This window comes from Harpia harpyja, chromosome 4 (assembly GCF_026419915.1).
Source record: "Harpia harpyja isolate bHarHar1 chromosome 4, bHarHar1 primary haplotype, whole genome shotgun sequence".
NCBI lineage: Eukaryota > Metazoa > Chordata > Aves > Accipitriformes > Accipitridae > Harpia > Harpia harpyja.
The window spans coordinates 86,448,904-86,476,893 of record NC_068943.1 but is presented as its reverse complement, the minus strand read 5'-3'; the positions used below and the strand labels follow the sequence as shown (position 1 = coordinate 86,476,893).

At 37.2% G+C, this 27,990-nt stretch overlaps 1 protein-coding gene across 4 annotated transcripts; it reads left to right on the top strand.

The window, feature by feature from the left end:
* The first annotated feature begins 74 nt into the window (after nt 1–74).
* Nucleotides 75–27,644, top strand: BRCA1 (BRCA1 DNA repair associated). Of its 4 annotated transcripts, none has more exons than XM_052785583.1 (23): nt 75–201; nt 1,410–1,509; nt 3,638–3,691; nt 4,023–4,103; nt 4,615–4,703; nt 5,617–5,762; nt 6,462–6,567; nt 7,523–7,568; nt 8,038–8,180; nt 8,676–12,059; nt 12,728–12,813; nt 14,368–14,542; nt 16,801–16,933; nt 17,125–17,291; nt 17,765–18,090; nt 19,336–19,423; nt 20,946–21,023; nt 21,515–21,555; nt 22,910–22,993; nt 23,416–23,470; nt 24,693–24,766; nt 25,299–25,359; nt 26,430–27,644. In XM_052785583.1, exons 2-23 carry the CDS (start codon nt 1,430–1,432, stop codon nt 26,531–26,533), a joined length of 5,601 nt encoding a protein of 1,866 aa, XP_052641543.1. In that variant the 5' UTR covers nt 75–201; nt 1,410–1,429; the 3' UTR covers nt 26,534–27,644. The 4 variants fall into 4 exon arrangements, with proteins under 4 accessions (XP_052641543.1, XP_052641542.1, XP_052641545.1 ...); XM_052785582.1 differs by having other exon boundaries at nt 6,459–6,567; XM_052785585.1 differs by lacking the exon at nt 8,676–12,059 and having other exon boundaries at nt 6,459–6,567.
* The last annotated feature ends 346 nt before the right edge of the window (nt 27,645–27,990 follow it).

The window sequence follows — 27,990 nt, the reverse complement described above, 5'->3', positions numbered from 1 at the left end:
GCCAATCAGCCATGCCCTTTCCTGCACCGCCCCGCCGTGGCAGGAGCGGGAGCGGCACGCGACTGGAAGGAGCTAATAAGAGGACGCGTCTCGGCCCACGTGCTGTGGCTGAGGTGTAGGATTGGCTGCTCAGGTGCGCTGTGTCCCGGCGTGGCGGAAAGGGCGCGAAATGTGATGCGGCCGGGCGGCTCCTGAGGGCGGGTGAGTGGCTCTGGGCCGGGCGGCCGCGATTTGCCTTTGCCTTTGTCTTTGCTTCGGTAGTGTCCCGGTGGGCCGCAGCAGCGGCGACCGGCTCTCCCTGCAGCGGCGGGATGGTGGGGGCCGGGCAGCTAGAGCGCGGTAAGCCGGGTGCTGGGCCGCTTCGCTTCGGCCTGCTGATAGGCCTTGCTGCAGGGCCCGTCCCTGCTCCCGAGCTGCCGCTGCGTAAAGGTCAAGCGGTTTCTCTTTCCTTTCAGGATTTGTGGTACTTGCCGCGGTGTTATCAATTAATATGTATAATGTGATTGGAATAACTAGGGAGCTGCTAAAGTCCTGTGTACAGCCCCCATCAGTTAATATTTAAAATAGGGAAACAATAATTAGACGTGATTTGGGGTTTAGGAACTAACTACTAGATGATGGAGCTTTATGTTTATGTCAGAGGAGGTAATGGATTGTGGTCTGGTCAATAAACCTTGAAGAACCGCTTGGAACTGCCAAGATTAGGGAAGAAGTAGGTAAAAGGTAATCCCTACAGGGGGAGATTGCAACCACTGACTCATTGACCACCTACTCAAAAGAAGACAATGAAGGAAAAAGTCTGCGCACTAATTTACATGAGGGGTGAAGAAGAAAGAACCAATCATTGAAGAAAATAACAATGAATATGTATTAGTTAAGTGTATAAATGTGAGAATTTTTGAGACAACGGTGTGCTGTCTTGAGACAGGCACCTATTCATGCGCATCAATTAAGTTAATTTGAAAATACCTCGACTTTGTGTGTTATTGGCTTGCACACCGGGTAAACGAACCCTGTTTGTGGGACATCAGTAGGGTCTTGCCTGTGCCGGTTGGTGTAGGCAGTTCCCAGGGTCCTTTGCATAAGCACGTCTGCTGTCTCCTTTACATGCTTTTCCACCTAGGAAGCTCCTTTTTTTTGCTGTTATGCTTGTGTATGCCCTTGCTGAATTTCTGCTGAATGTTACTTCTGTAAACCCTTTCAGTTTGCCTCTTTGACTACGAGAGACTTGACAGATTTTAACTGTAAACATTCAGAGTAAGAATTCCAATGCTGTAAAGCCTCACTAAAGAAATAGCAGCTAAGTATTCAATGTTCAGCATGCTCCAGAAAAGCCATACGGGAGAAGACATAGTTATGAGATGCAACAGATCAGAAACAAAGCTGATTACTTTTTTTTTTTTCTGTAGAGTATTTTTGGATATGAAGGATGGCCTTCTCAGTGATTGCTATTGGAGATGTACAAAATGTGCTTTCAGCTATGCAGAAGAACTTGGAGTGCCCAATATGGTATGCCAGGAGAATAATGTGAACTCTGTATTAGTATAGTTAATGAGTCTTTTTGGTTTTCTCTCCCTCTTTTTTTTTTTCTTTTTTTTTCCAAATGCTTTGTCAGTTCTATGGGTTATCAGAAAGCAAAAAGAATTCTGTTTTAAGGCTAAGTATATTGATGTTTTGTAAGGCTCAAGTGAGGAAGTGCAAGACAGAACCTGTATTTTGCTCTTATGTTCTAGTAAATTTTGCTTTTCTATTACAACCTAAATGTGTCAGTCCTCTATTCAATTAGGAAAAAAATGTAGCTGACTGGATTAGAGTATTGTTTGTAAAGCAGCTTGGATCTTTGTCCTTTGTCTCTAAAAGGTAACTGAGGTCTGTAGTTCTTTAATACAAACAAATGCTGAAATAGCATAGATTCTAGTTAAAGCCTACATACCTAGAATGTCTGATGAGCCTTTGAAAGACTTTTGTTTCCATTGAACCAAACTGCTGAAGTTTATTTTGTCTATGGTGGCAAATGTTTTTAAATCCTTAAATTTCAAATCCATTTGGAAAGATTTTACTTTACTGCCATTGGAAAACCAAAATAATTTCTGTGTTGGTAATAACATCTATTACAAAGGCACAGAGCAGAAAGCATAGAATGTCTGTATCACTACGCAGAAAACTTGCATCCAAACTTTTCTGAAGAGGCAGCATGCTTTTTACTGAGGTATCACCATTGGATGGTTAGCTTGGTTATTCATTGGCTTAACAAACAATGTTAAAAGAGCTAGAATAGAAACTGTTTCCTACATCTGCTGTTCTTTATTGCATGTGGAATGTGATGGAATAATGAAATATCTCAGAAAGTAATTTTACACAGTCTGGTGCAGCTGATTGATGGGAGGAAGCTGACTTCAACATGGAATGGAGATTTTTTTTAATGTCTACTTTTTTTCGTATGTGTGCATTAAAGATCATGGAAGTGTGTACTGTTTAGGTTAAATAGCAAGACACATTGTGAATGGCAGTTCAAAACCAGGATTTTAATGCACCTAGCAGTTTTGTTTGTAATTATTAACTGGGTAGAAGGCTGTGAATATGGTGAGGTTGGGCCTGTCTCACTTTATTTCCATATGTGACACTAAGGCATAAAGGTATAATCTTACTTTTGTACTATGGCAAATCAAAATGTTAAAACATACCAAAATATGAATGAATGATATTGGGGAATGAATAATGCATGCAAAAGTAATGCTGAGGCTGCTTTTGGCTCTTGGTGTATATTTTGCTATAGGCACGAGTTAGACTGTTCCGCAGTAATAGCGTTATATTTGGTTTGGCTGTTTTCATCCAAGTTATGTTGTTTAATTGGAATTCTTATATAAACTTTTTTACCTACTACTAGGTTCTAGACAGAACACAGTCATGGGGAGTCTTCCTTATATACATACACAGTCTATGAAACTCATGAAACCTTTCCTACATAACTAGGGTTTGTAACAAAATGTATGCCTAAATTAGAGCAGTATTTTTTAAAATGATTTTTTGTTTGTTTGGTTTTAGTATGTGTTCAAGGTAGATTACTTTTAAGGTAAGTTGAACAAGTGAATTGGTTAGAGGTTTTCTGAAAGCCCTAGTATTAAGTTAAATGTTAATTTTCACACTGCTAGACAGGAATGGGTTTAGAATAGAAAACCGGGGGGGGAAGAAATAACTTAAGTATTTATTTGTGTTGACACATCTGTGCATTTGGTTTATACAAACATAATAAGAGTCCAGTGGGCTCCTGAACCCAACAGAACTACACTGTCCTTTATTCTTGTCACAGGAGGTCAGCGTTGAAAAAGAAGACATTAGTGTTCTAACACCCAAGTTTCCTGCTCTGCTGAACTGGCATTTCCAAAAAATGCTGTCTTTTTGCCAGAGGCAGACAAAGATTGTGAAGAGCTAGTAGATATGTATATATCACATAATGACAGTGTTTGTTACTGTACCTGGTTCTCAAATGAAAAATTGTCAAATGTGTCCTCCTCTTCCTGATCAAGATTATTTTTTTTTAAGTTCAGAAAAGTGACTATTTCTGAATCTTATTTTGTTGTTCCCATTTTATATGTAACTTCTGTGTTCTTGTTTTCCTTCATTTTTCTTTTTGTAGCTTGGATGTGGTAGAAGAGCCGGTTTCAACAAAATGTGATCACATATTCTGCAGGTAGGTTTGAAAACTTGTAATTGCAATGCTTAGTCAATCTGTTCTTATTCTCCATGTAAACTTGTTTTCTTTAGTGCTAATGATGTATACTCTGTTTTGATAACTTAATGTGTAGCTATTTTAGGGGGAAAATCAATTCTGAATAAGAAATAAGTGCAGTTTCACAGATGTGTCGAAGGGGATTGATTAATTCATTGTAACACCAGAACAAGAATACAGGCATTCAGCTTGATAATGAAGGATTTCTACTAAGTGGTGCATGCCTAGGCTCGATTTTAAAGAAAATAAAATCCTCCCTTTTGTTACCGTTGTAATTATTCTTTTTCCCTAGGTTCTGCATGTTCAAACTTCTCAGCAAAAAGAAAAAAGGGGTGATACAGTGTCCTCTGTGTAAGGCTGAAGTTACCAAGAGGTAATGCATCTTTGCAAGTGGACTTGAGGATGAGAAGTTTGAACTCTTAAGGAAAAGCTAATCATTGTCTTAAAAATGTCTTAGCAGAAGAGAGAAATAAACCGGAAAAGGTGGTTATTAAGTAAACTGTCAGTTTCTAAAGCAGTAACTCTTTAGTGCCTTACCTCAATATTAATTTTTTTCAAGTGATTGCAGGTGAAGACACCATTCTTAGCAAATGTTTGTGTTATCAAGTACAGACTGTATTATTGTTCAATCATTACACTAGTTTCTCTGTGCTAAACCTATGTAGGGAAAAATATGAAATTTTCACTTTGTGGTAGTTTTAATTCCCGTAGTAATGGTTGTTTTGGGGGATCGTGGTTTTATTCCTTGGCAACAGTTTCTCATTGTCTCATCTTCCACTTTGGAGTTCTACTCCTTTATTTGTTCAGCCTAAATTCTAGGAGAATTATTAATACTTGACCCATACATTTGTCTTAAAACAACTCATGTGGTGATGTTATTTCAGAAGTCTGAAAGAAAATTCCAGATTTAAGCAACTAATTGAGGGATTGTTGGAAACTATCCATGCATTTGAGCTTGACACTGGAGTAAAGTGTAAGTGTTGTGAATGTATACCCCCGGGGTTTTTTAAATAAGATTTTGGCATTTGTATCATAATTATTTGCAGGGTATCTCATTTACTGTGCAGTACTCAATATGGGAAGAATTATAAAATATTTTTTCTTGGATGTAGAAGCATAAGTTCCATTAAGTTCCCAAGGTTTTCCTACGATAACCTCTTGAACAGTCTTAAGGGTTTTTACTGTGCATTTGATGACTCCAGCCAATCTTATTTTCGGTTCCTGAAATACAGCTGAATGTGTACCAAGTAATATTTAATCTATAACTCTGTGGCAAAGCCCTGCTCTTGATTATGCCCAACCTTGCAGCTTTAACTTCTTAGTCTAAGAGCCTGAATTAGCAAGTGTTGTGACAGTGTATGTTAACTTGTCCCATTCAGGTGTATCCTTTTGGAATCCAAATTTATCCTTACTAGTACTCAGTGTCTTGTAAAGGGTATTGGCAAGTCAGGCAAATGCTCTTTTATATTTTGGGAAACAAGATGTTGTTGCGGGTGGGTGGTGGTTTGTGCATTTTGGTTTGGTTTTTTTTCTTAGTATATTGTGCTATAAAAAACTAGACTTTCTTTTCAAATTCTTTTCAACTTGTTCAGTCATTTTAAAATCACTAGTATTAGATCCTGTTCTTGCTAGATTAGCTATATAAGCAAAATTGGTTGGGCAAATTAGTTGGCAAGATCAAGATTCTACTTAATACTTGAAAAGTACTCAAAGAACAATCAGACTAATAATCCAATTGGATTTCTTTCTTCGATAATTGTATTTTAGCTGGATATGTGCCAGTTGCATAGGGTCTATGCAAGGCTATTATATTAATATATAATACCTGTTGTCGTGCTCAGTATAAGAAAATGTTTTTGCTTTTATTTCCTGTTGACATTTTTCAGTTTTAAACAGTCATCACTTTCCTAAAACATCCACAGAAGCCACTGCTGCTGAGTTCCTGTGTAAAGAAAGTTCTGTCATCCAAAGTAAGGGCTTCAGAAACAGGAAAAAAAGTGCTAAAGAAAATGGACAAGAAAACTGCACCTTGGTATTGTTTTTTCACCCAATTTGTTTTTGTGGATAGTTTAGTGTTTTATTTGAAATGTGTATACATGCATATACATAAATGAATGGAATAGGAGATTTTGGTTTTCTTTCAGATCACTGTTTGACTTCAATATTATTCCAGACAAGGACATCTAAATATTTTTGTCTCCTAACCTACTTTAAAAAGTTGTTTGTGTAAAATGACCTGAACTTAAAGATAGTATTGCTATAATGTATTCTGTTACCGAAACTAGGATCGAAAGCTTTTTTGTACTGCTTGTTTAATGAGGCTGTCTAACTATTGGTAGGCTTCTTACTTTTGTAGTGGTAAGACCATAAATCTGTTTTAAGAATTCTTAAGACATTACCAAACTTAAGGTGATTGCTGTGTGTATGAGGTTGTTCATGGTACGTTGTTTCTTGTCTCATCTGCTTGATGCTGAATAGAAATTTAAGTAAGATCAAACCGTTAAAAGATTTGAGCTGTTAAATGCATGATAATTGTTTCTATTAACACATTCCATTACTGATAGCAGTATGATAAATTATATGTATTGGTTTTTTGTATAGAGGCTGCCAATTTAAATACTTAGTTCATATGTATCAGCCCACCCTGCTGTAGTTCAAATAATTACTATTTATTTTTTTGAAATAGCCTACTGTTATAAATAACTATTCCTTTCTATTCTCCTGTCAGCAGGAAGCTAATGTGGATACACAGCTTGCAGATACCGGGGTCAAAAGGTGTCCCCTAAGAAACAAAACCCAGAAATGTGACTCTGAAAAAGGGATTTATATAGAGTTTGGTAAGATCTGTTGCCTGTGCTAGTTGAGCTTATGTATAATGCTTGCAAAGTAATGAAGGTTGATGAAGTTCAAAGTCTTTATAAACACTAATTTCTCCTTAACACCCAAAATGAGAACAAAGGGACAAATGATGGACAATTCCAAGTTGGTAAATCAAAGGGGTTTTTACATAATTTATTATATTGTAGGAAGTAACGCTGCTGTAGTAAACATTTAAGGCTCAGTGTACAAGATCCAAAGAAGACAAGATTCTTACAGGTGTGAAAAAAAGTTGTAGTTGTTGTAACTAATGATAACTACTGTTTTTTAAAGAATATTAAGCCTTGTTACCAGTGCTTGAGGGTCTAGCTAATAACCAGAGATAAGAATGAATTCTAATTGAGAAAAGAATATTTCATTTCTGTCTATCTTAGATTTTCAGAACTTCCTTATTATCTGCTGCTGACTGCTGCAAGAAACAAGACAGATGCTGTGCATAGTTTATTTTCTCCCTGTTCCTTCGAGGAAGGAATTGCTTCTTTTAACAGATAGTGTTCATTGCCTTTTTTTTTCCCTTACTGCTTCTTCCAAGATCAATCAAAGGATCTGAGACAGATATTCAAATATATTGCTCTGACTTCCAGTTCAAAATTCTAAATACTAGCAACTGTTTCATGTATAAATTTAGAAATTGGAAACTAAGTCTTAGTTAATTAACTCTTAGTAGCTCTCTGTTACCAGTCACTGTATTTAAACAGAATTTTATGCTGGAGCCATGTAGATATTTATATATAGAAATCCTTATAATTAGGTAAAATACTGCACAACTGAACTTGATTTCATCTGATAAAAGTTGAAAGCATCTACCTCTAGAAAGAACTAAGCATGCATGCTTCTGTGATAATAAACACTGAATCTGGCAAGTCATCTTTCTCTGAATCATTTCAACCAGAGTAACAGCTGATTTGTCTTTAGGCTCTGATTCATCTGAAGAGCTTTTTAAACAGGCAAGCAATACAGGGTAAGTAAAGGTGATTAAGGAATTCATATTTTCTAAAGACAATAGTTCAGTATTCTCATTCCTATGTTTTAGTTTCTTAGCATAGGACTGATAGAATTCTTCAAGCTGACAAGTGATTTTCAATTTCAAGGGCATCAGGGTAGAATGGGTAGCTGACTCCCATGAGTTTGTCATATAATATGCTTTAAAGCTGTTTTCTAAATGTTTTGTTGCTTACACAGACATTAGATCTTAAAGAGAAAAGCATCTACTATGCTTTAGAAAGTAAATGTTAAATTCAGGAATGTGGGAGGGGATCTTTTAAAGGAATGGCCTGAAACTCTGAGGGGATCTAGTTGTGAGTGCCAATCATGCAGCCTGACTTCTCCAAAAACTATTTCAGAGAGCAAAAAGGGAAAATTAAGTATCATCTTCTATTATGTCTATTGTGATTTTCTCTGTAATGAAAGTAGATTTCCCTTCCCAACAGGTTAGAAGACAAAGAAGCACTTCAGATTTCATCTCAAGAAAAGCCAGAAGAACTTAAGAGTGCTGAGAAGGGGAACGAATGTTCTTGCAATACACAGCCTGACAAGCTGGCTGCTAAAGAAATAATTCTACCAAATGTCATAGGTGTGTTTGTTATTTTGGTGACAAAAACGATTAAGCTTGAAAGAAAGACAACAAGTTAACAATTTGATTTGACATGATTAACTATGTATACTTGCAGTCTTGTATGTTGCAGTTTTGTTGATGCCTACAGCTAGTGACAGTATAATACAAGACTGTACCTGTAGACTATTTAAAACGTAGGTATTCTGTGCACAGGAACAGAAGGGAAAAAAGTAACTTTATCAACGTGCAAAACTTATTCTATTCTACATAAGCCATATTATCCTTTTTAATACAAGTTGAGAGCACTGTCTGGTAATTCATGTAAGAAGTTGGATGAACGTATGTCATATGTAATTTGATCTTTCTCTAGAGGGATATTTGTGCAGTGTAATATTCTGTTTGGGGGGGGGGAATAAGAACAGTTCTTTTAAAACAAAGTAGCCATGAAGCTTGTCATTGTTCTTGTGCGTGTAAAATAGGGCTCAATAATTTATAATACCTATAAATCTTCAGGTGAAAGCGATTTCTCGAAAGAAGGCTTGAGCAAGAAAAGCACTCGGAGCATCACTGAATATGCCAAACCTGGCCAAGTGACTACGACTGAATACCAGAGTTCTCCTTTAAGTGTTCTTGCTGTAGACCTACTCACAGAGCAGTCTGACAGAATAGGTAATGCCAGTCCCTTAAGGAATGGGGACACATCTTTCTTTAAGAACACAGAAGAAATGGATGCAGAGCAAACTCAGTGCAATGGTAAAAGCAAAGAGTTTGACTTAAAAGATAGCTCAGAGAGCAGATTGGATAAAAGCAAGGGAATAGGTACTGTTGTACAAAGTGTGGAAGCTGTGGAAATATATGAACCTGAGAATGATTCTTTCCATGAAAAAGAACTTCCTCTGGAGAAACTGCTTCAGCCAGGAACGCTTCACTGTCCTACCCTGAATCAAGTCTCTAGGAAAAGACTGAAGCGAAGCATTCAGAAAGTCAATGAATGGTTTTCAAAAAGCAATGACATTCTGTCTTCCAATTCTTCGCAGGATGATTCTGCTGGAGCAACTGATATTTCAGGTGAAGGAGATAAATATTTATCAGATAAAGATTCCTGTATTTCAGAAAAGACTGACCCTATGGTAGATTCCATGGAAATTGCAGTGGTTGAAGGAAACCAGAGATGGTCAAAACAAACAGCAGATAGCATCAAAGACAAAATATTTGGGAAAACATACGAGAGAGAGAGGAAGTCAAATCCCCCTGTTAGCTTGAGAGACATTTTACCTACTACAAAAAAGGAAGATATGGCTGCTGATGAGAAGTGCTTGAATAATTCCAGCAAAGATGGACTAAAACGAAAAAGGAAGACTGTCCATGTCCTGCAACCTGAGGATTTCATAAAGAAAAAAGATATAGAAGAGACAAATGGGTGCCCTCAAAGTGTTAACTGGTGCCTTGGAGACAAGGAAAAGAAAAGATGTGATGAAAGTTCTGCTGTTAATGAGAATCACCTCTCTGAGAATAGAGAGGATAACACACTCACAGAACTTGAGGAAGGAGGAGGATCTATATGGAAAAAAGCTACTGAAAAGATGACTGGCAAGCACAGTGATGGGGAGCTAGAACGGAATAACTGTGATCAGAAAAGCACTAAAAAAAGAAGTTCTGCAGCAAAAAGGTGCAGGCGTTCTACTAGAACCATGTGTACTCTACAGTTAGTGGATAGAAACTCTGTTTCCCCTGATCCACCTGAGCCACAGATTGATAGCTATCCAAGCAGTGAAGAACCAAGGAGAGGTGATTCTGAGCAAAGACAAGTCAGGCGCAGCAGGAGGCTTCAATTACTTTCTGAAGAAATGACAAAAGAAACAGGAAAACGAGTAGTAATTAAGGGAGCAAGAAAGTATGACAGTGACCATGAAGGGTCTTTCTTTGGAGTCCAAAGGAATGTGTTAGTTCACACTTTGGAATGCCAAGACTTGTGTGAGCCCCAGGATACGTTGAGTTACAAGCCACTCGCTAATCTGAAGGGTGGTGATCTGGAAGCAAATGAAATACAGATTAGTCTAAAGAATTCATCTGACACTGCAGAAACTGGAAGAAGTCTCTTCAATCCTACATCTTCATGTCAGCATTCAAACTGTAGTTCCTTTGCACCTGATGCAGTTTCTCAAGAAGGTGAAATACTAGGTAGCCCTTTCCTCCTGCAGTCTCCTTCAATGGCTGTTGTGCAAACTGCTTCCCGCCTGACTGAAAAGGTGACTGAATCACGTACTACGTTTCCCAGGGATAGTGCACATGATAAACAAAATGTTCCAGGGAACTTTAGAACTGAAAAGTTGCCAATGGCTAAAAATGTTTCAGAATTGACCAAGGAAGCTGAAGATAGTGAGTTAGACACACAGTATCTGCGAAATATATTTAGGCATTCAAAACGCATATCATTTAGCCTTTATCCTACTTCGATGAAGGCGTGTGCAGTAGAAGATGCTGCTTCTGAAACTTTAAAGAGATCATGTGCTGATCAGGTAGAAAATAAGCATAGAAAATATTTAAAAACAGAAAACTTGCAAGAAGAGAAAACAACTGCTGAAAGCTTGAGTAGGGTTTGTGAGAAAGAGAGGCTTAAGATGTATGAATCTGCTTGTGTTAGTCCTGTGACTTGCTTTGTCGGCAACACTGGATATATGCAGACAGGGGAACATAAAGATGATGTTTCACAGGTTGCAAATCAAGGGAATCTGACACCATTAAGAATGGATGTTGCTAGGACTGAAGACAAAAACAGATCGCAAAAAGGAGAGCAGGGAAATGAAAAGACACTGTCAACTGACACAGGGATAGAAGATGAGTTGAGACAGAATCCAATCAAAAGTAATAGAAGCCAAAGTGATCAGGATAATACAGAAGAGCACATTTTCAGAAGAACCAGTTTAAACACAGTCGATGAAATATGCTTCAGTTCAGAAAGCAATCAAGCAGGAAAGGCCAAAGTTGTTGATGGAAAAGGACCAGTACTACATCTTCAGTCCAGGTCAATGATTTGTCCTGCAACTTGTCAGCAAAGGCCTGCTGAATTCAGCTGTGAAGTCATTGGGAAAAAAGGTAGCAAAAGAGAAAGAAAACAAGTAAAGGGGAATGAAGAACAAGCAACCCAAACCACTAGCACAGTGATGCCTGAGTGTTTAGTTACAGAGGCTCTAGAAGAACCTCTTAAAGGGAATAGTGATTTTACAGGTTTGTCTGAAACCCCTGATGGCTTACTGTGCTTTGATGATGATATTGAAGAGAACAGCAGCTTTTCTGAAACTGATAGGAGAGAGAGATCTGCTGTGTTTGTAAAAAGACGAGACAATATGCTGGTAAAAGAACTACACAATAGAAATGTTAGTTCTAAGTCAAGGTCTCAGTGTATTCAAAGACCTCGAAGAAGAGCGCAGAAACTGCAATCTTCAGATGAAGAATCTAGTGAGGATGAAGATTTCCCATGTTTTCAGACATTAATATTTGGCAAATCAGTAAGCACACCTTTGCAGATCAGTAAGCAAGTGACATCTGTGGTAGAGTCTTCAGTAAGTCCCATCACATTGCCTCACAGTGGAAGTCATGATGACAATAATATGCAGAAAATGCCTGAAGCCGCCCTAAGTAATAGGTGTGTTTCACCAAGCCAGGAGTCAGAATGCTCAGTCAACTTATTTTCTTCCCAGTCCAACGTGTCTGAAGAATCAGTTGATGGAGCACAAGAGCTGAAGAAACCTTTAATACAAGTTCATACATCCAAACAATTGAGCAATGTGAATGAGAGTAAAGAAGCTTTTCAGAGTTGTAATGGAGGGCTGAAGATAAACAAAACTAACTTCAAAGATGAATGCCAAGACGACCCAAACATGGGAGCAAACCTAGGTACAAACCAAGATTTTTATCTCTGCAGCTGTGTTTGTAATGTCATTGCACCTAGGTTTTTGGTGTTTGCGTGGGAACTTTGTTCTGTATTTAGGTGGTGTTTGGTCTTTTAAAACAATGTATCGGCTCTAAACAATCAAACAAAAACCCTCCGTGGTTTATTTCCTGAAAATTAAGTTCTTCCAGTATTCTCTGTTCAGAGCAAAAATGAATAGACTGGGCACTAGAGGCAAGACTGAGTCTGTCTGATGGGAATTAATTTTTGAGTGAAATGCTAGCTTTCTTACTGCAATGTGATACTTGCATTTATCAGCAAAATTTCATAAAGCCTACCTAAGCTCTTTCCCCAGGTGAAATGTTTGTTGCAATTGGATGTAGAATCTGTAGTGCTTATTTTGACCTTTTTATGGCTTTCATAAATATTTAGGACTCTTTCATCACTACTGAAACACTTTGAGTTCTATTTACTTTGCCATATGTGTGACAGGGTATTCTTCAAAATGTTCACTTAAAGTAGATCTGTGCTTCTAACTTATGTGTTTTCAAAACTTGTCACTTTATCATTATGGTTAACAGTTGACTGAAAGGTCTGTGTGATAAGAGATTATGGATGATCTTTGGTTTGGTTTGGTTTTTTTAACTAACTCAGATTTTTTTCCACCTTCAAGGTGAAGCATCTGGATATGACAGTGAAACAAGTAATGTAGAAGATTCGTGTGGACCATTCTCTCAGGGTGAAATCCTTACTACACAGGTGAGTGAGTTTATGCACTAAATTCTAAAATAAGCTGCATCTAGGATATAAGCAAGTACATGAAAGCTGTGAAGTCAGTGTAGTGGGAAACTGCTTTAATCATAATTCTTTGTGTCACTAGATTACTTCTAAGAGCATAATTAATGAAGAATTGCAGAACTGCTTCTATGCCATTATTTGTCCAACTTTGTCTTCCATGGTAACATCACATTCTAATGGCCATAACTTGTTATGTGGTGTTGATTACAGTGCTTAATTGTGGAAGATGCTAGTTAACAAATCTCCACACTTGACCAATGCTGGAAACCTCAGCTTCCTGTATTTAAAAGCTTTATTGATAGGAATTTATAATGATTGGTGGTTAGGATTGCTACATTATGATATTTAGAAGCATGGAGGCTTGCCTTCTAAGCAGAAAGATGAAATCAAATCATTCCGTATTAGAATATTTTAGATACAACACCCAACAGACAGTGTCCAATGAAAGGTATGTCTAGCACAGTACGTTTTCTCTACTATTTTCTGATTACTGCTTAATGGCCTGACTTTATGTATTGGGTGATTGGCGTGGGGGGGGTTTCAGTTGGGGGTTTTGGGGTTTGTTTTGTTGGGGGGGGGCAGGTTGTCCTCTAACTTCAAGGTAGGTCTTATGCCAAATCTCTCTCTTCAGGATTAACAGCCCTGTGGGTTTTAATGTATGTCAAGACTGAAATGTGGTCAACTGGCAGGACATTGCACCCTGATGTAGCTTCACTGATAGAGATTCTAGGATATACCTGGGTTGAATGGAATAGTGGCAGTATGGATTGGTGGGGAGTTTTTTGGTTTGTTGTGTGGTGGGGGTTTTCTGTTTGGTTGGGTTTTTTTAATTGATTCAGTAACAAGGAAGTTCCACATGGTGCCAGTGCTAGAGCTACAAATGTAGTATTCAGTGCTGTGGAGACTGCTTTATCCTGTATGGTGAAGGTTTTTGGTTTTTAAAAGGATCTTTTGAAGCCCTGAGCTCTTCTTACAAGGAGGTGTATATGGCATGTTTTTAATAGAGGGTATTGTAATTTTCGAGAGAGAAAGTAAGGAAGAGTAAGATGAAATATTTTATTCCTTTTAAAAAGTCTTTGGGGCTTTCAGTAATGGTGGAAAGTGCAGAGACTCAATACTTGATGTTCATTATTAAATTTTAAATTAAGTGGCTAATGCAAACTAACGCAGTTAGGACAAAATTACTTTTAAGGAAATCTGTGCAGAAGTTAGGGTTTTTTTGTTTGGTGGGTTTTTTTTTTTCCTGACTGATTAAACTCTGCTGAGCCATCTAAACTGAAATAATTTGAACAGCAAAATGATTGTGCGGTTGTTTTGGGTTTTTTTGCTTTTAACATAGTGTGTGTGCATCATTTGTTAACAGTAAAAGCACCACAGTCACCTTTTGAACACATGGTAAAAAACTGATTCAAAATAATTTTGCGCGCTCTAATTTTCAAGCGTTTTTTAAAGAAATTAATCTTACTGTTTAAAACTGAGTTTGCTAATGTTGGCACAACTGTGTATCCTTTGCAGCAGAAGAATGCTATGCAAAATAACCTAAAAAAACTTCAGCAAGAAATGGCTGTACTTGAAGCAGTGCTAAAGCAGCATGGAAGTCAGGACTGTGCGTTTTTACCTATCCATAGGGAACTGCCACGTTCCAGTAATGAAGGAACACTCGAAATGGAACAAATGAGACAAGAAAGAGGTAAATAGTAATGAAAACCTTTCCCAGCTTTCTTAGGAACAGTTGTGTGACTATTACTAGTCCTTTTTCCCTCTACCACAAATTATAGTGTTAATTTTAAATTGATATATTAGCAGAATTTTACCTAAATTCAGCTGTTCAGTGAGATATACATGTTTTATTTATAACTCAGCTACTACACTTAGTCTCAAAAACTCCTGTTACATATCTGTGTGAGATTACATGATGTGATTGTATAAATGGTGTGAGTAGGCCTTGTGGCTTGGCAGTGCTAATCCATGTTGCTGTTCTGTCAGTTCTAGTTGTACTCTTCTTTTCTTTCACTGGGATGGGTAAGGGACTGGGAGAGTGGCTGAATGCCCAAAAGGACTTGGCCTCTATTGCTGTGGTAGAAATTGTTCTTTAGCATATCAAGGAACAAGACAGAAATTAGGTTAGGTATGGTTTGGCTGTCAAAAGTAATACAGTATAGGTCAGGGTGCTGATCGGCAAAGAAGAGGAGAAAACCTATAGTGGTGTGTAAATCCCCTGAGTGGGACGTGAATGTAGAGTTCCTAGCTGGAAAGTGCACAAGGCAATAAATAAATGGTGAAGAATACTTTAGTAATCGCCAAAGGCTTATTGTATATTGAGGATAAAGTGAGTTGCTGCCAGCTATGTAAGTAATAGTGGGAGAGCTTTATTTAAGTTTTTTCTTTAAGGCAAGGCAGATGCTGATATTACTGTTCTGACAACCTGTCTGCAACAGACCATAGAGCATTCTTTGAACAAAGCCTACAGTAAGTCCAGATGTTCATTCTTGAACTTCTCAGTGTTCTAGAAAGGCACCCAATGCTGATTACATCCAAAGATGTAATGCTTACTGAACTCTTAGATAAATTGTACCAGTGCTTTATTATCCTACTTGCTGCTAAAAATTTATTTCTAATTCTGTCGTCTTACTTAAGTCAGTTATCTTTATTTTCTGAGGGCAGCTAGAATAACTTAACATCCTGAAATTCAAAGTTATGTAGTGTCTTATCATGCCTTTACTGTGTATGGTTTTCACTGTGGAGTCTTTTCTGTCTAAATTCAAAGGCTTTCGTCACTGCTGTGGGTGCTAGTCAAATATCACAAAATGATCTGTAGATTGCTTTAAATCTCCTGAATGATGGCATTGTACAGTGTGAGGTATGGACCTTTAGATTAACCTCTATCTTAAAAAAAGTACAAAAAATGTGAAATTGTCAGCCAATATGGTGCAGCTATACCAATAGGTCTCCTGCTTGTGTGTTAGTTTTTGTTGTCAAGAGTGTAGTCTGCATCAGGAAGCTCCTTCGTGGAGAAAAGAGAGGTAAGACAGGAAAAGTGAAGAGGTTGAGCCTTTGAAAGGTACACAGTGGTTTGTTCAATTGATTCAAAAATCTGATGTAACAGCATCTTTCCCTGCTGCTGCTTTGATACCTGGATTCCTGACAGGAAAGTAGGGCCATTTCTTGTTGAAGAAACTCACTGTGATCCTATTCTGATTTTGTGTTACTCATTTAACAGCTGCACTGTGTTTTCAGCCTTCCCTCTATCTCATCTTTCGGACATCTTGAGCCATTAAAACATTAACAGTATACTTAATACCAAGAGACTGGTTACAATCCATGCTTAGTTAACAAAGCTGGTTGAATTGCATGGCATTCAACCTTACTACAGTTTGAGAATATTTCATAGAGAAGGCTTTGAAATGTGACATTTCTAAGCATAGTAGGCCAAATTCGTAAGATTAACTACAAATAGACTGCTTGAAGATTAAGTCAGCAAATCAATGATTAGTTTCCTTCAGATGGGAAAACTACTTAAAATAATTTCATTAATACAATGCATGTTTACGTTGTTATGCTAGAATATGGATTTCTGACTCATAAAAACTTAAACTGATTAGAGTTATTGATGGTTTGATTAAAAATTACAAGCATCTAGCTATCATAAACAAATTGCACTAAATAGTGTAAATTTGCCTTCAGCCCATTTTACATCCTACTTTTTCCACCTAATACACAGCTGATGTGTTAGTTTTGTGGATGATTTAATGTGTGAAATAAAATGTAGTTGTTAGCCATGTTTCAGATGGCTTACTATTTTGTGTAGATTTCTGGTTTGGGACACTTGCCTCTCTAAAGTGCATCTGGATTGAGATTTTGGAGTATGCTTGACTTCTTACCAGAAGAATCAATTAAGAACAGTTGCTTTTATTTTGCTTGTTTAAGAATTATTTTTCTTTATTGAAGGGGCAGAGTCAACCTCAGAAGGAAATTTCAAAAATCATAAATGCAGCAGTTCAAAGGGATTTTCAGCCAATTATTTCCATATTATGCCAAGTGATTCTCTCAACAGTAAAATCAAGGAGTTAGAAAAAGAAAGGTAAATTTGGTTTGGTTTGGTTTTTTTTTTTTACTTCTAATCTTGTATTAAAAAAAAAAGAAAAAAAAAAAGAAAGTCTTGAAATAAACACCTCTCAGCTTTTGAGCAGTTATGATAGCTTAGCTATTGCTACATGGTTCTGATACTCAGAAGAGTAAGAAAGGTATTAAAACCGATTTCCCTCTCTCAAGGTCTCCGGAATTGTTGCTTCCATCTTCTAAATCCTGTTTGTTAAAGAGACCAGATTTGGAGAAAGCCCTTCAGTGTGACAGTATTCTGAAGAACAAAGCTCCTTCTGAAAAGACAAAACCTGTGCAGGAAGCAGTACAAAAATATAGTCAGTGTCAGCTTGAAGCAGGTAACGTCTAAGAGGGATCCAACGTATTTTGATTTCTGCTTTTTTCCTGCTTTTTTCATGTTTTTACATACCAGCAAGATACAACTCTTTCTTGTAAATAATGATTTTAATTTATATATTCCTGGTTAATTTAAAAAGATGTTACTTCTTTTTTGGTTGGTTTTGTTTGGTAGCCCAACATATAGCTGCCCATCAGGATGGAGTTGGACAACATTTTGACAGTAATGGGAGTTATTACCTGTCTTACATATAAATTGGTACTTCCTGACAGATACGCTACTAAAATTTTCACAGGTATTCTAGCATCTCAGCTATAGATCATGAAAAAGTAATGATAGAGGCAAAGATAAAGTAATAAACAAATAAGGAGAGGAAGTGACTGCAGCATTTAAACTTAAAAGGTAGAGAAACAGTCTTCTACCATGACTACAAGGATGAAATTGTTTCAAGGAGTAATTTCTCTTTTCCTTCAGAAAACACAGATGAACAGAAATCTGGGACCAGGCTAAACAGTGCATCTGTCTTACCAAATCTCTCTGGAAATGTGACCAGGAGTCCAAATAACACTTCCTCCTCAGTAAGACTTCTTAACCCTCAAACTGCAGAAGCCACAAATAGTTCTGTTGTAGTTCAGAACGCTAATAAAAGCTATGCTCAAGAATGTAAATCGAAGAGGAGTGTGTGTTTTCCTACATCTGTTCTGTACAATGCAGCTGGGAAAGAAAATGCTGCAAGTCCAGTTGTGAGTAACAGGAAAGAAATGTCTGTTGTGGCTTCAGGTCTAAATCAAAGTGAACATGTAAGTATATATCAGAAGTTTTAGAGATCACTTGTTAATTGTTCTGATTACCACTATAGTCCTCAACATAGAGAGATCTAAGTGTCGTGGAAACCAATCTTACAGGAATGGCAGATTAGTAATAAAGCAACTCAAGTCAAACTTTTTCACTCCTGAAGATATGAAGAATGCTGCCTGTAAACAGCACTAAAGCTTAGTGAAGTTTGAACTTTTTAAATGACTGCCTACTGTCTAGGGGAAAAACACATTATTCCAAAGCAAGAGGACTTTATTTCTAGAAAGCCTTGGGGCTTGGAGGGGTGGGGGCTGTTTGGTTGGTTGGTTCCCTTAATGTTCTCAGATGCTGCTGCTTTACCCAAATTCTGATCCATAGTGAGGATTTCTGTAATTAATCAATTCTGAATTGCTAATAAGCCTGTGTCCTGGTTTCAGCTGGGATAGAGTTAACTGTCTTCCTAGTAGCTGGTACAGTGCTATGTTTTGAGTTCAGAGCGAAGAATGTTGATAACACTGATGTTTTCAGTTGTTGCTCAGTAGTGTTTAGACTAATGTCAAGGATTTTTCAGCTTCTCATGCCCAGCCAGTGAGAAAGCTGGAGGGGCACAAGAAGTTGGCACAGGACACAGCCAGGGCACCTGACCCAAACTGGCCAACGGGGTATTCCATACCATGGGACGTCCCATCCAATATAGGAACAGGGAAGTGGGGGCAGGGATTCGCTGCTCGGGGGGACTGGCTGGGTGTCGGTCGGCGGGTGGTGAGCAATTGCACTGCGCATCATTTGTACATTCCAATCCTTTCATTATTGCTGTTGTCATTTTATTAGTGTTATCATTATCATTATTAGTTTCTTCTTTTCTGTTCTATTAAACCGTTCTTATCTCAACCCACGGGTTTTGCTTCTTTTCCCGATTTTCTCCCCCATCCCACTGGGTGGGGGGGAGTGAGTGAGCGGCTGCGTGGTGTTTAGTTGCTGGCTGGGGTTAAACCACGACAGCCTGTTTCTACGATCTGTTTCCAGGATGATATGGCTTTTGGTTTATAAACTACTGACCAAGAGCTCTTGTTTACTTTAGCCTGTTGAATGGTGCCAAAATTATTGACTTTTAAGGAAATGTATATTCTGCGTGCCAAAACAAGTAAAACCATTACTTTGAAGTAACTATCTTATGTTATACTCCTTTAAATTGGAGTTGTTGGGGTTTTTTAATCTGCTAGCTGTTAATTTTCTTAACTACTTTTCAGTTGATGGTCCAGAAGTTTGTGAGAAAAACTCGGAGCACTTTATCTAATCACATTACTGAAGGAACAACCCATGTCATAATGAAAACAGGTTTGTGGGGAGCTATGTGAACAAATCCTATATTTACACACTGTATAGAATTTTAACTCTAGGCTAACCAACAAGCAGACAGTTCAGCAATAAATTTTAATAAGTTTGAGGAGAAGGTATTAATTGTTTTCTTCTCTATCATAATTTTTTAGTTTAAACTTGGCAATCTTACTCTATTTCACAGAACCAGAGTGAGGGTATGTTTTGTTTCATTGTGTGATTTGAATTTAATGTTACTTAATTTTTTTTTTTTTCCCTCCAGCTGTTTGGTCACGTTTTTGAGGTGTTTACAGCACATTAACATGAAGTAGTTCAGAACCAACCAAAAAGAAAGCATGATGGTCCCTAAAGAAATGGGATACAGACATTCTGGAAATAAGATGATGTTTTGGTTTCCTAATTCCTTGCAGGGATTATAAGTGCTGTTTCATTTTAAATTTTTGAAAGAAACTTGTCTTTAATAGAAAACTGGAAGTGGGACTTAACTGTATGTATAACTGATGGTAGTTGATAGTGAAGGCATGCTTCCATAGGAACAAAGCAGCCCTACCATTTCATTGTAACTATTATTTGCGTGCTTAATTAAGGTACTTAAATTAGGCTTTGCTCTTTGGTGGAGCGCAGGAATCCCATTATTAAAAGCTTGAAGGAACTTTATAGAAACTTCAATACAATACTACAGTTTCAAATTTGACAAATGTATTCTGAAACAGATGGCATTATATTGACTTCAGGAAAGTGTAACATTAATCAGTAAAATTAAGTTATTATATTGCTGTGTCTAGGCATATGTTATATTTAGGCTCTCTACTGAACCCACCACCTAGCTTTTTAACCAACGTTTTCTTAAAAAGCAAAGTATTTTGAGCCAAATCTGGGTGTGGCTATGCTATATACTGTGCTTGCATTTTGCTTCATGGAAGCACTTCTAGCTGGCTCATGTTTGGATACAATCTATCACATAAGCCTTTCTTGCTTTTGAAAACCAACATAGAAAAGGAGCCAGAAAATCTTGTTACTCCACATCTATGGACTCAATTTTTGCCTTTTTCTTCAGGAAGTGTATCATAGACACCATGGCCATATGTTTTTGGAGAGGTAGATCATTCTGTCTTCATACAAAATGCAGATAGGACAACCTGCCTTCTGAAGTTATGCCTGTTCTGATAGAGTAGAAGATGATCTTAAATGGCTAGTCATTTAAAAGTTTATGCCAACATTAGGCACTGAATCCTACTGCTAGTGTCCTCTGTCTTGACTAGTATTCATACTTTTTCTTGCCTCTTATCTTTACTGAATTACTAAAAAAGGGTTCAGAAGCTGTACATGTGATTAGTTTCTGCTCATTTCCTTCAGTTTAGTAGAATCAGGACACTAGAATTTCAGAACCTTTGTATGGATGGTCTTGATATTTTGCTGCTGCAGTTACCTAAAAGCAAAAGTTTTTTGCTGCCGATAACCTGAGCTGTTTTTTTCACTAGTGGCAAAACTGGAAGAGATCTTATTCTTGTTTGCTCTGCAGATAAGGAGCTGGTGTGTGAACGGACACTGAAGTACTTTCTGGGTATTGCAGGAAGAAAATGGGTAGTTAGTTATCAGTGTAAGTATAACTTGGTTTGGAGCTAAATGGTTTCTGCCCTTCTACCACAAATGTACTCTTCACTTGTTTCAGTAAAAAAAAAAAAAAAAGGATCTCTTCAAGTCTTGGCATCTGATGTTTTGCAGAGTTTCTTCTAAATACTTTAAAATAAATTTAAAAATTCCAAACAAACAGCAACATCAAGCTTCTTTCTCTTCTGAATACTTTTCCTGCTTTCAAATAACCACATTGGATTGTTCCCCACCCTGACAAAAGCCTTTTCTCCTTCTTAATTTAAATCTGTGAGATGCATGGCATCAGTTAGTGCAAAATTAATATTATTTATAAAAGGTAAAAAAAATTCTTTAAGTTATTTCAGGCATCATACCATATTCAGTTTCCCTTAATACAAATACCTTCAATTTAATATAGCAATGAAGTCAGACTATTGGCAGCGGAAGAACAATTTTGCTGGATAAAATGACTTGTCCTGTTCTGATCTTTTTGTTTAGGGGTAATTCAGTCCTTTAAAGAAGGAAGGATACTGGATGAGGTAGGTTTTTTATCTTAAGAGTGAAATGTCAAATGTGTAAGCAGTGCTGTTATGTCGATAGACCTATTAGTAACCTCAGATATCGTCAAAGCATTTAATATATGGAAATATGGCACTGAAAACTGGGATTCTAGTTTTACCAAATGCTAGGACCAAAAGCCACACCTAGGCTATATGTATTCGTTGTTATTGAAGACATAATGGGTCCCTATTGTTTTTTGGAACAACTTATAGGCATACTTTTTTATAAGTGTTCCTACTGATATTGTCGGATTACAGCATAGAGGAAAAGATCTGTTGTTTGCTTACGGAAATAACGTTGGAACATAGCTATATTCATAGTTTTGTTTTGTTTTTAAACTTTAGAATAGCCAACTACTGAAAACTTGTGCCAGCATTTACTACCTTTCCTAGTAGAAATGGCTTATTTGATATGACCCTGATTTAGGTGGATTTTTGTATTCCTGGGTAGTAGTTGGAGTTTCATTCTCTAGTACAGATTTTTGGAGAATGTCACATTAGTGACACAGTATGGGTTTCATGTATCTAATGAGCAGAAATGCCCGCTTCCTGGTATGAAATCCATATGCCCTTTTGTCAAGCTAAGGGTGAAGTAGAAAAATCTTACCCCTTCCTAGGGCCTTTTTGGGGCTATTAAAGGCTCTCCCATGCTTGCGGTGAAAGGGGGAAGTTGCTACAGAATTGACTGGGAATGCTAGAATATGGGACAGCTGTTAACATTGTCATACGCTCTCACATTGCTTTAAGCAAGGAGAAGAGCCTCCAATTATAATGAAAACCAAAATTTTTTTTTTCAAGTAAACTGAAAATATGCAGCTGTTCTTCATACTCTTGTAGCAGGTTAGACTGCATGGAAGTTTTTGAGAGGTTTCAATAAAGTGTTGGAGAAATGGGAGTTTGAGTCAGATGTAGGCCTGAAATTATCAAATGCAGCACTGTATTTGTTACTAATCTATATACTAAATGAATGCCTTGAAATAAAACAAATGTTGAAGATCTAGAGGTTATGTACTGATAATAATTTCTATCAGATGAGACTTTACTGATAAGTTAATTACAGACTTGGAGTGTGCCCCTTCTTTTATACAGTTTCCTAGATTACTATACAGTCTGACTATAATTTGTTTCTTTAAAAATTATCTGATGCTGCAGGGGTTTCATTACTGCTGTCCATAATTTTTCTTGAAAAGTCTTTTAATTAATTTTCTGCACACACTTAATTGTAAGGTTTCCAGTTTTGAAATCTGACAACTTCTTCCCGTTCTGGTGCAGAACTCTGACCAGGAAAGCATTCTCAGTCTCTAACTTCTGATTGCTTGTTATTATGTTGCAGGAGAACTTTGAAGTTAGAGGAGATGTAATCAATGGGAGAAACCACCAAGGTCCTAAGAGGGCTAGGCAGTCTCTGACTGAAAAGGTATGAGCATATCAGGGCTGAAAATCCTGTCCTGCTGTGACTGTTTCAGATATGTGGCTGTGCTAGCTGAACATCTGGAACTTCTTCCAATTTCTCTGCTGTTCTATATATACAGAGTTGTACAAATTAAGCATTTTTATACATGAAAGGTGAGCTCTGTCAGCAGCGGAGCAGATATGCTCAAGTGACTCACTATGCTTAGAGTGAATGCTATCTTTTTATAACATCGGTATAGGATAGCACAGGGTTGCAGGTTTTTTATGATATTCTTTTCTTTTGTAGGTTACAAAGAGCTTCAGATATACTTTGTGAAACAGTGATAGCTTGATAACCAGTCTTAGAAGTGCAATGAAACCAGCATATTAAGTATTGTCCTTTAAAGACACTGTATGTACTCTGTTAATATGTTCCTTGTTTTTCAGATCTTTAAAGACTTTGAGATCTGTTGCTATGGACCTTTCACTGATATGACTACAGGTGTGTCATTTTAGTGGAATTAAATGAACTCTTAGCATAAAAAATATATTTGGAGGGGGATTGTGTGTGTTCACCAGAGTTTTACATTTGACCTCTTCTTGGATACTCTTGTACCTCTTTTACTCTGAAACTTTCAAAATACCTACGTGAGGTATAGTGTAGGTAAAGAACTTTATCCATTTGTATCTCCTGATAGAATGGAAGTGGTGTTCTATTTGGATATCCTCAGAGAACTGCTCTGGCAATTTTGCTGTATTTCAGAACAGGCCGTTTATCTAGTTTATCTCTGATTCTCTAGCAATGAAGGAAAAGCATTAATATGCTGTCTGGTAATTGCTTTAGATGCTGTTGAACACTTGTATTTGAGCATTTTTTTCTTCTGTCTTAGTAAACAGTTCCTAAGTATCATTTTTCTAGCAGTTGACACATCCTCAGTGCAATCTTCTCTCTCTAGCAGCAGATGTTAGAAGTGAAACGCACAACAAAGCCAGAAGTTTATATACAAAGAAAGAGCTGGGCAGGATAGCTTCTTTTTGTTAGTTTAAAATTGATTAAAGTATAGTAGATGTTTTGAAAATTTAAGCTACAATTTTTCTACTTAAAATATTTGTACCTCTGTTCCCATTTTTGTGGCTTATACAGCAGGTACTTTCTGATTTGTCTGATATAACTTTATTTTTGACTGGGTGAAATATCTTCATGTCTCTTGACATTTACATTAATTACTACAGAGGATGCAGTGCTTTCACCTGCTGCAGTGAATCATCAATTATTGCTCTTACACTTACTTATGGCTCTTAGACTTACTTACCTACTTCACTATCAATTCAACAAATTGGTGGAAATTAAATACTTTGGTTACTTTTGTTAATGAGAGATAATCACAGTTCTAACTTCTGATATTTAATTTTAATTTCGTGTCTTACATGCTTATATGAGGAAATAAATTCTTAGTGACTTCAAGTTTTGGGTGTGTGGTGTTTTGCTTTTTCAGAGGTTTTTTGTTTTGTTTAGTTCTGACTAGAGGGTGAAGGAAGAGAGTGAGTTGATGTTCCTCAGCAGGCTAGAAAGTGAAAGGACTTATTCTTTACTAAGGCTTACATTTCTTTCAAATTATGATAGTTTATATCTTGGAACAAACACATGAGGACTTAGGGAACAGTATCAGTTTCAATGTGATATAAAACATTGAAGTAATAGACTGTTTATCTGATTTCTTCAGAACATCTAGAATGGATGGTGGAGCTTTGTGGTGCCTCTGTCGTGAAGCAACTTCATCTGTTCACACACTCAACAGTAAGTGTTAATGAATGTTACTCTTAACATAGTGAATGGTCTATATTTATGTGATACACAGCATGTTGAAAGATTATATGGCCTTCATGGGCTTGTCAAAGACTGATGCATACAGGTATGTTAGAGAACTGTCTGCACAGTAATGATGCCAAACTGCATGGTAACAGTTCTTGTGTTCTAGGCTCTGGCCACTCTGTGTTAGAAGACAGGCTAACTTGTAGTGGAAAACTGATCAGAGTACTTTATGCAAGCCAGATAGCTAATCTCTCTTGAAATCAGCACTGAGCCTCACTTGCCAGTGCAAAAAGCCTTTAGTGCCTTAACTAAGTCACAGCATTCCTGGGGAGAGATCATAGAAAAATCTTAGGAGCTAATGTCTTTCTCCCTCTACTACCACTTCTTAAAGTCCTCCCGGAAGTGATGCACTGAAGCAGAGTTAGCCCAGTTATCACTGTCTGCAGGTAGGTGTGAGAGTGATTTAGTGACAGACAGATAACAGTAGTATTTTTATTTTCTTATCTTGAAATCCTAGAATTCTACTGCTGTTGTGGTTGTGCAGCCAGATGCTTGGATGGAAAACACTGATTATAGAGGTAAAACGACACACAGTCATGGACTGTTTTATGGTACACATTGAGTGTCTCTATCACCTCAGTCCTTTTAATAGTTAAATATCAGGGAGGTTTGTAGAAGAATTGAAATAAAATCCTACTGCATCTGGAAATGGAGGTATGTCTTGGAAGAAAAATCTGGATGGACAAGGTATATTATCTCAAAAATCAGCAATAGAGTCTTAAAAGGTAGTCTGGCATGCAAATCCTATGCTTGGCTCAGTTGTCCTGCATATCATCAGCTTTACAGAAACTTTTCTGATTGGAGATAGTTTCTAAAAGGTGGGAAAGCATGCCCTTGGAGGATTAGTAAGATCTAGGAGAAAGCCTCAGATGGGACAAGATTTTCTTGGTCTGGAAAGAATATCTAGCTACAAAGCATTAAACTGATATAGCTTTGCAATTTTTTTTACTTTTAATCAAAATGCTCCAGAGAAACCATGAGACTTTGGTGCAAGTGTTCCAGACTAACGTACTTTTAAATGAGATAGTGGGAGTTAAGGGATGAATGGGAGCTAGTTAGGCTACAATGGAGTTCAACAAAAAAATGGAGCAGGAGGATGATATAAAAACAACAGCAGTTTCCACGGCACTGGGAAAACGAGAAAATAAAGAAAAAGATTCTGAAATGGTGAAGAACAGTCTGGCAGCACTTCAGTATTTTTCTGTTGCTTCTCTCTTAATGAGACTCATTGCTTGTCACATACTCAGTATGCCTCAGCAGACAGGAACTGAGGCTCTGTCACCGAGGTCCTAAATTAAAAGATAACAAGGACTGCACTCTTTGCCTTTAGTGTTTATTCTATGGTGTTCAAAACTTCCTGCCTGACCATTTGCCAAACAGCTATTCTTTTTGGAGCAGCAATATTACCTGCATTGTTAAAAGGAGTAGTAGTGCCACATTGCTGTTTTTAGACTCTTGGTTTTTATCAAGGCTTTTAAAATGTCAAAGATAAAGCAAATAGCTTAATCTCAGAGACATCAGTAAGCTCACCTTAAGCTTGCTTTGACTCATTGATAACAATTTTATCGTTTGTGTCTTTGTCTTACAGCAATCCAGCAAGAGAGCAATGTTACCATGGTGACTCGAGAGTGGGTATTAGACAGTGTTGCTTGCTATGAGTGCCAGGAGTTTGATGCTTACCTTGTGTCCTAAGGGTGATCTGCAGTTCTTTTTCCATTGCTCAGAAATTCTCATCAGTGTTTATGGTTTAGTAATTATTTTAAGGACCAAGAATTTTAAGTCACTTATGCAGAGATTATGTGCATGTAGTGTTCTTGTTCAGAGTAAACTAACTACATTTTTATTAACAATAAAGTTACTTAAACAACATTACCATATAAAGATGGAATTACCCACTGTTCTTTAAAGATTAACATTTCTAATTTCAAAATAGTCCTTTAAATTAATGTAAAACAAATTTTAAAAGTTAAAGTGTAGAACATGGCCTCCTCAGAGAAATGGTCATGTATTATTTACCATTGCAGCCAGTTCCTGTTTCTATACTTGACAGTTTGGAGACATTAATTTAAAAGAGTAATATTGGGCTCAGGGCTTGAATCAAAAATGTACTTGCACTCCTGAGCAACCTCCATATTTTCATTTTGCATAAATACATACCCTGAATAAGGGTGTATACCAATACAATGGAGTATTATTTTGTGATGACTAATGCATCAGCCTGGTTAATCTTAGGCCATGGATTATAGTTGTGTTGAAAACTATACAAGCAGCTCTCCTGTTGTATATCAAAATGCCAGCTTGCCCTAACCAAGAAAATTATCCACAAGTACAATCCCTGAAAAGCCAACACTTGATTCTCAACATAAACCAATCCTTAAAACCACAAGCCTATACCAATGTTGTGTCAGTCTTGTTTCTGAGAAGTGTATGTGGCACCTATGAAGATATAAAAAACAGATGCACTTTAGTATCCCAGTGACCTATAATAAGCCCTATAAGAATCTGCTTCTAATAGTCCCTGCCTGCAAAATGAGACTGCAAAGAAAATAAATTGCTTTTTATGGAATAAAATATGTTGCTTGTTTCTGTTGCCAAGCAATTCAACTTCATAAATAATTTTGTACTTTCAGAGCAGAAAGAGAACCTGTTTTCATAAAGTTATTGTTTAAAAAAAATTGTAGCTAAGTTCAGAGAATTGGTCAGTGCTCAGATGCTGCTAGGTTTTCTTGGAAAGTTATAGAAAGTTATGTCTATAAATATTGGAATGCTCAAAGGAAATAAAATTATTTTGGCAAGTATTTTACTTAATTGTTTAGCTCTTCTTAAGTGAATCGGTCACTCAGTCTCTGCATTGAGGTGTATGTGAAAAAATATCTGAAGTCCAGCCTCCTGGAATGAGGGAAGGGAGTGGAGACTTACTGGAGGAGGTAAAAAATGTAAATTAGAATTTCAGAGCTGGAATCAGAATTGTAATTTCCATCAACCTGAGAAGCAAATGTGTTATCAAGTGTCTTGCATTTGCCAAGTGGAGACAAATGTAGTCTAACGAGGCATTGCTACTGGTAGTGTAAGTGCTGGAAGGATTTGCTCAGTTGACATACGTTACCGTTTTCTTCTATGTGACAATATTTAATAACTATCGAGGCTGC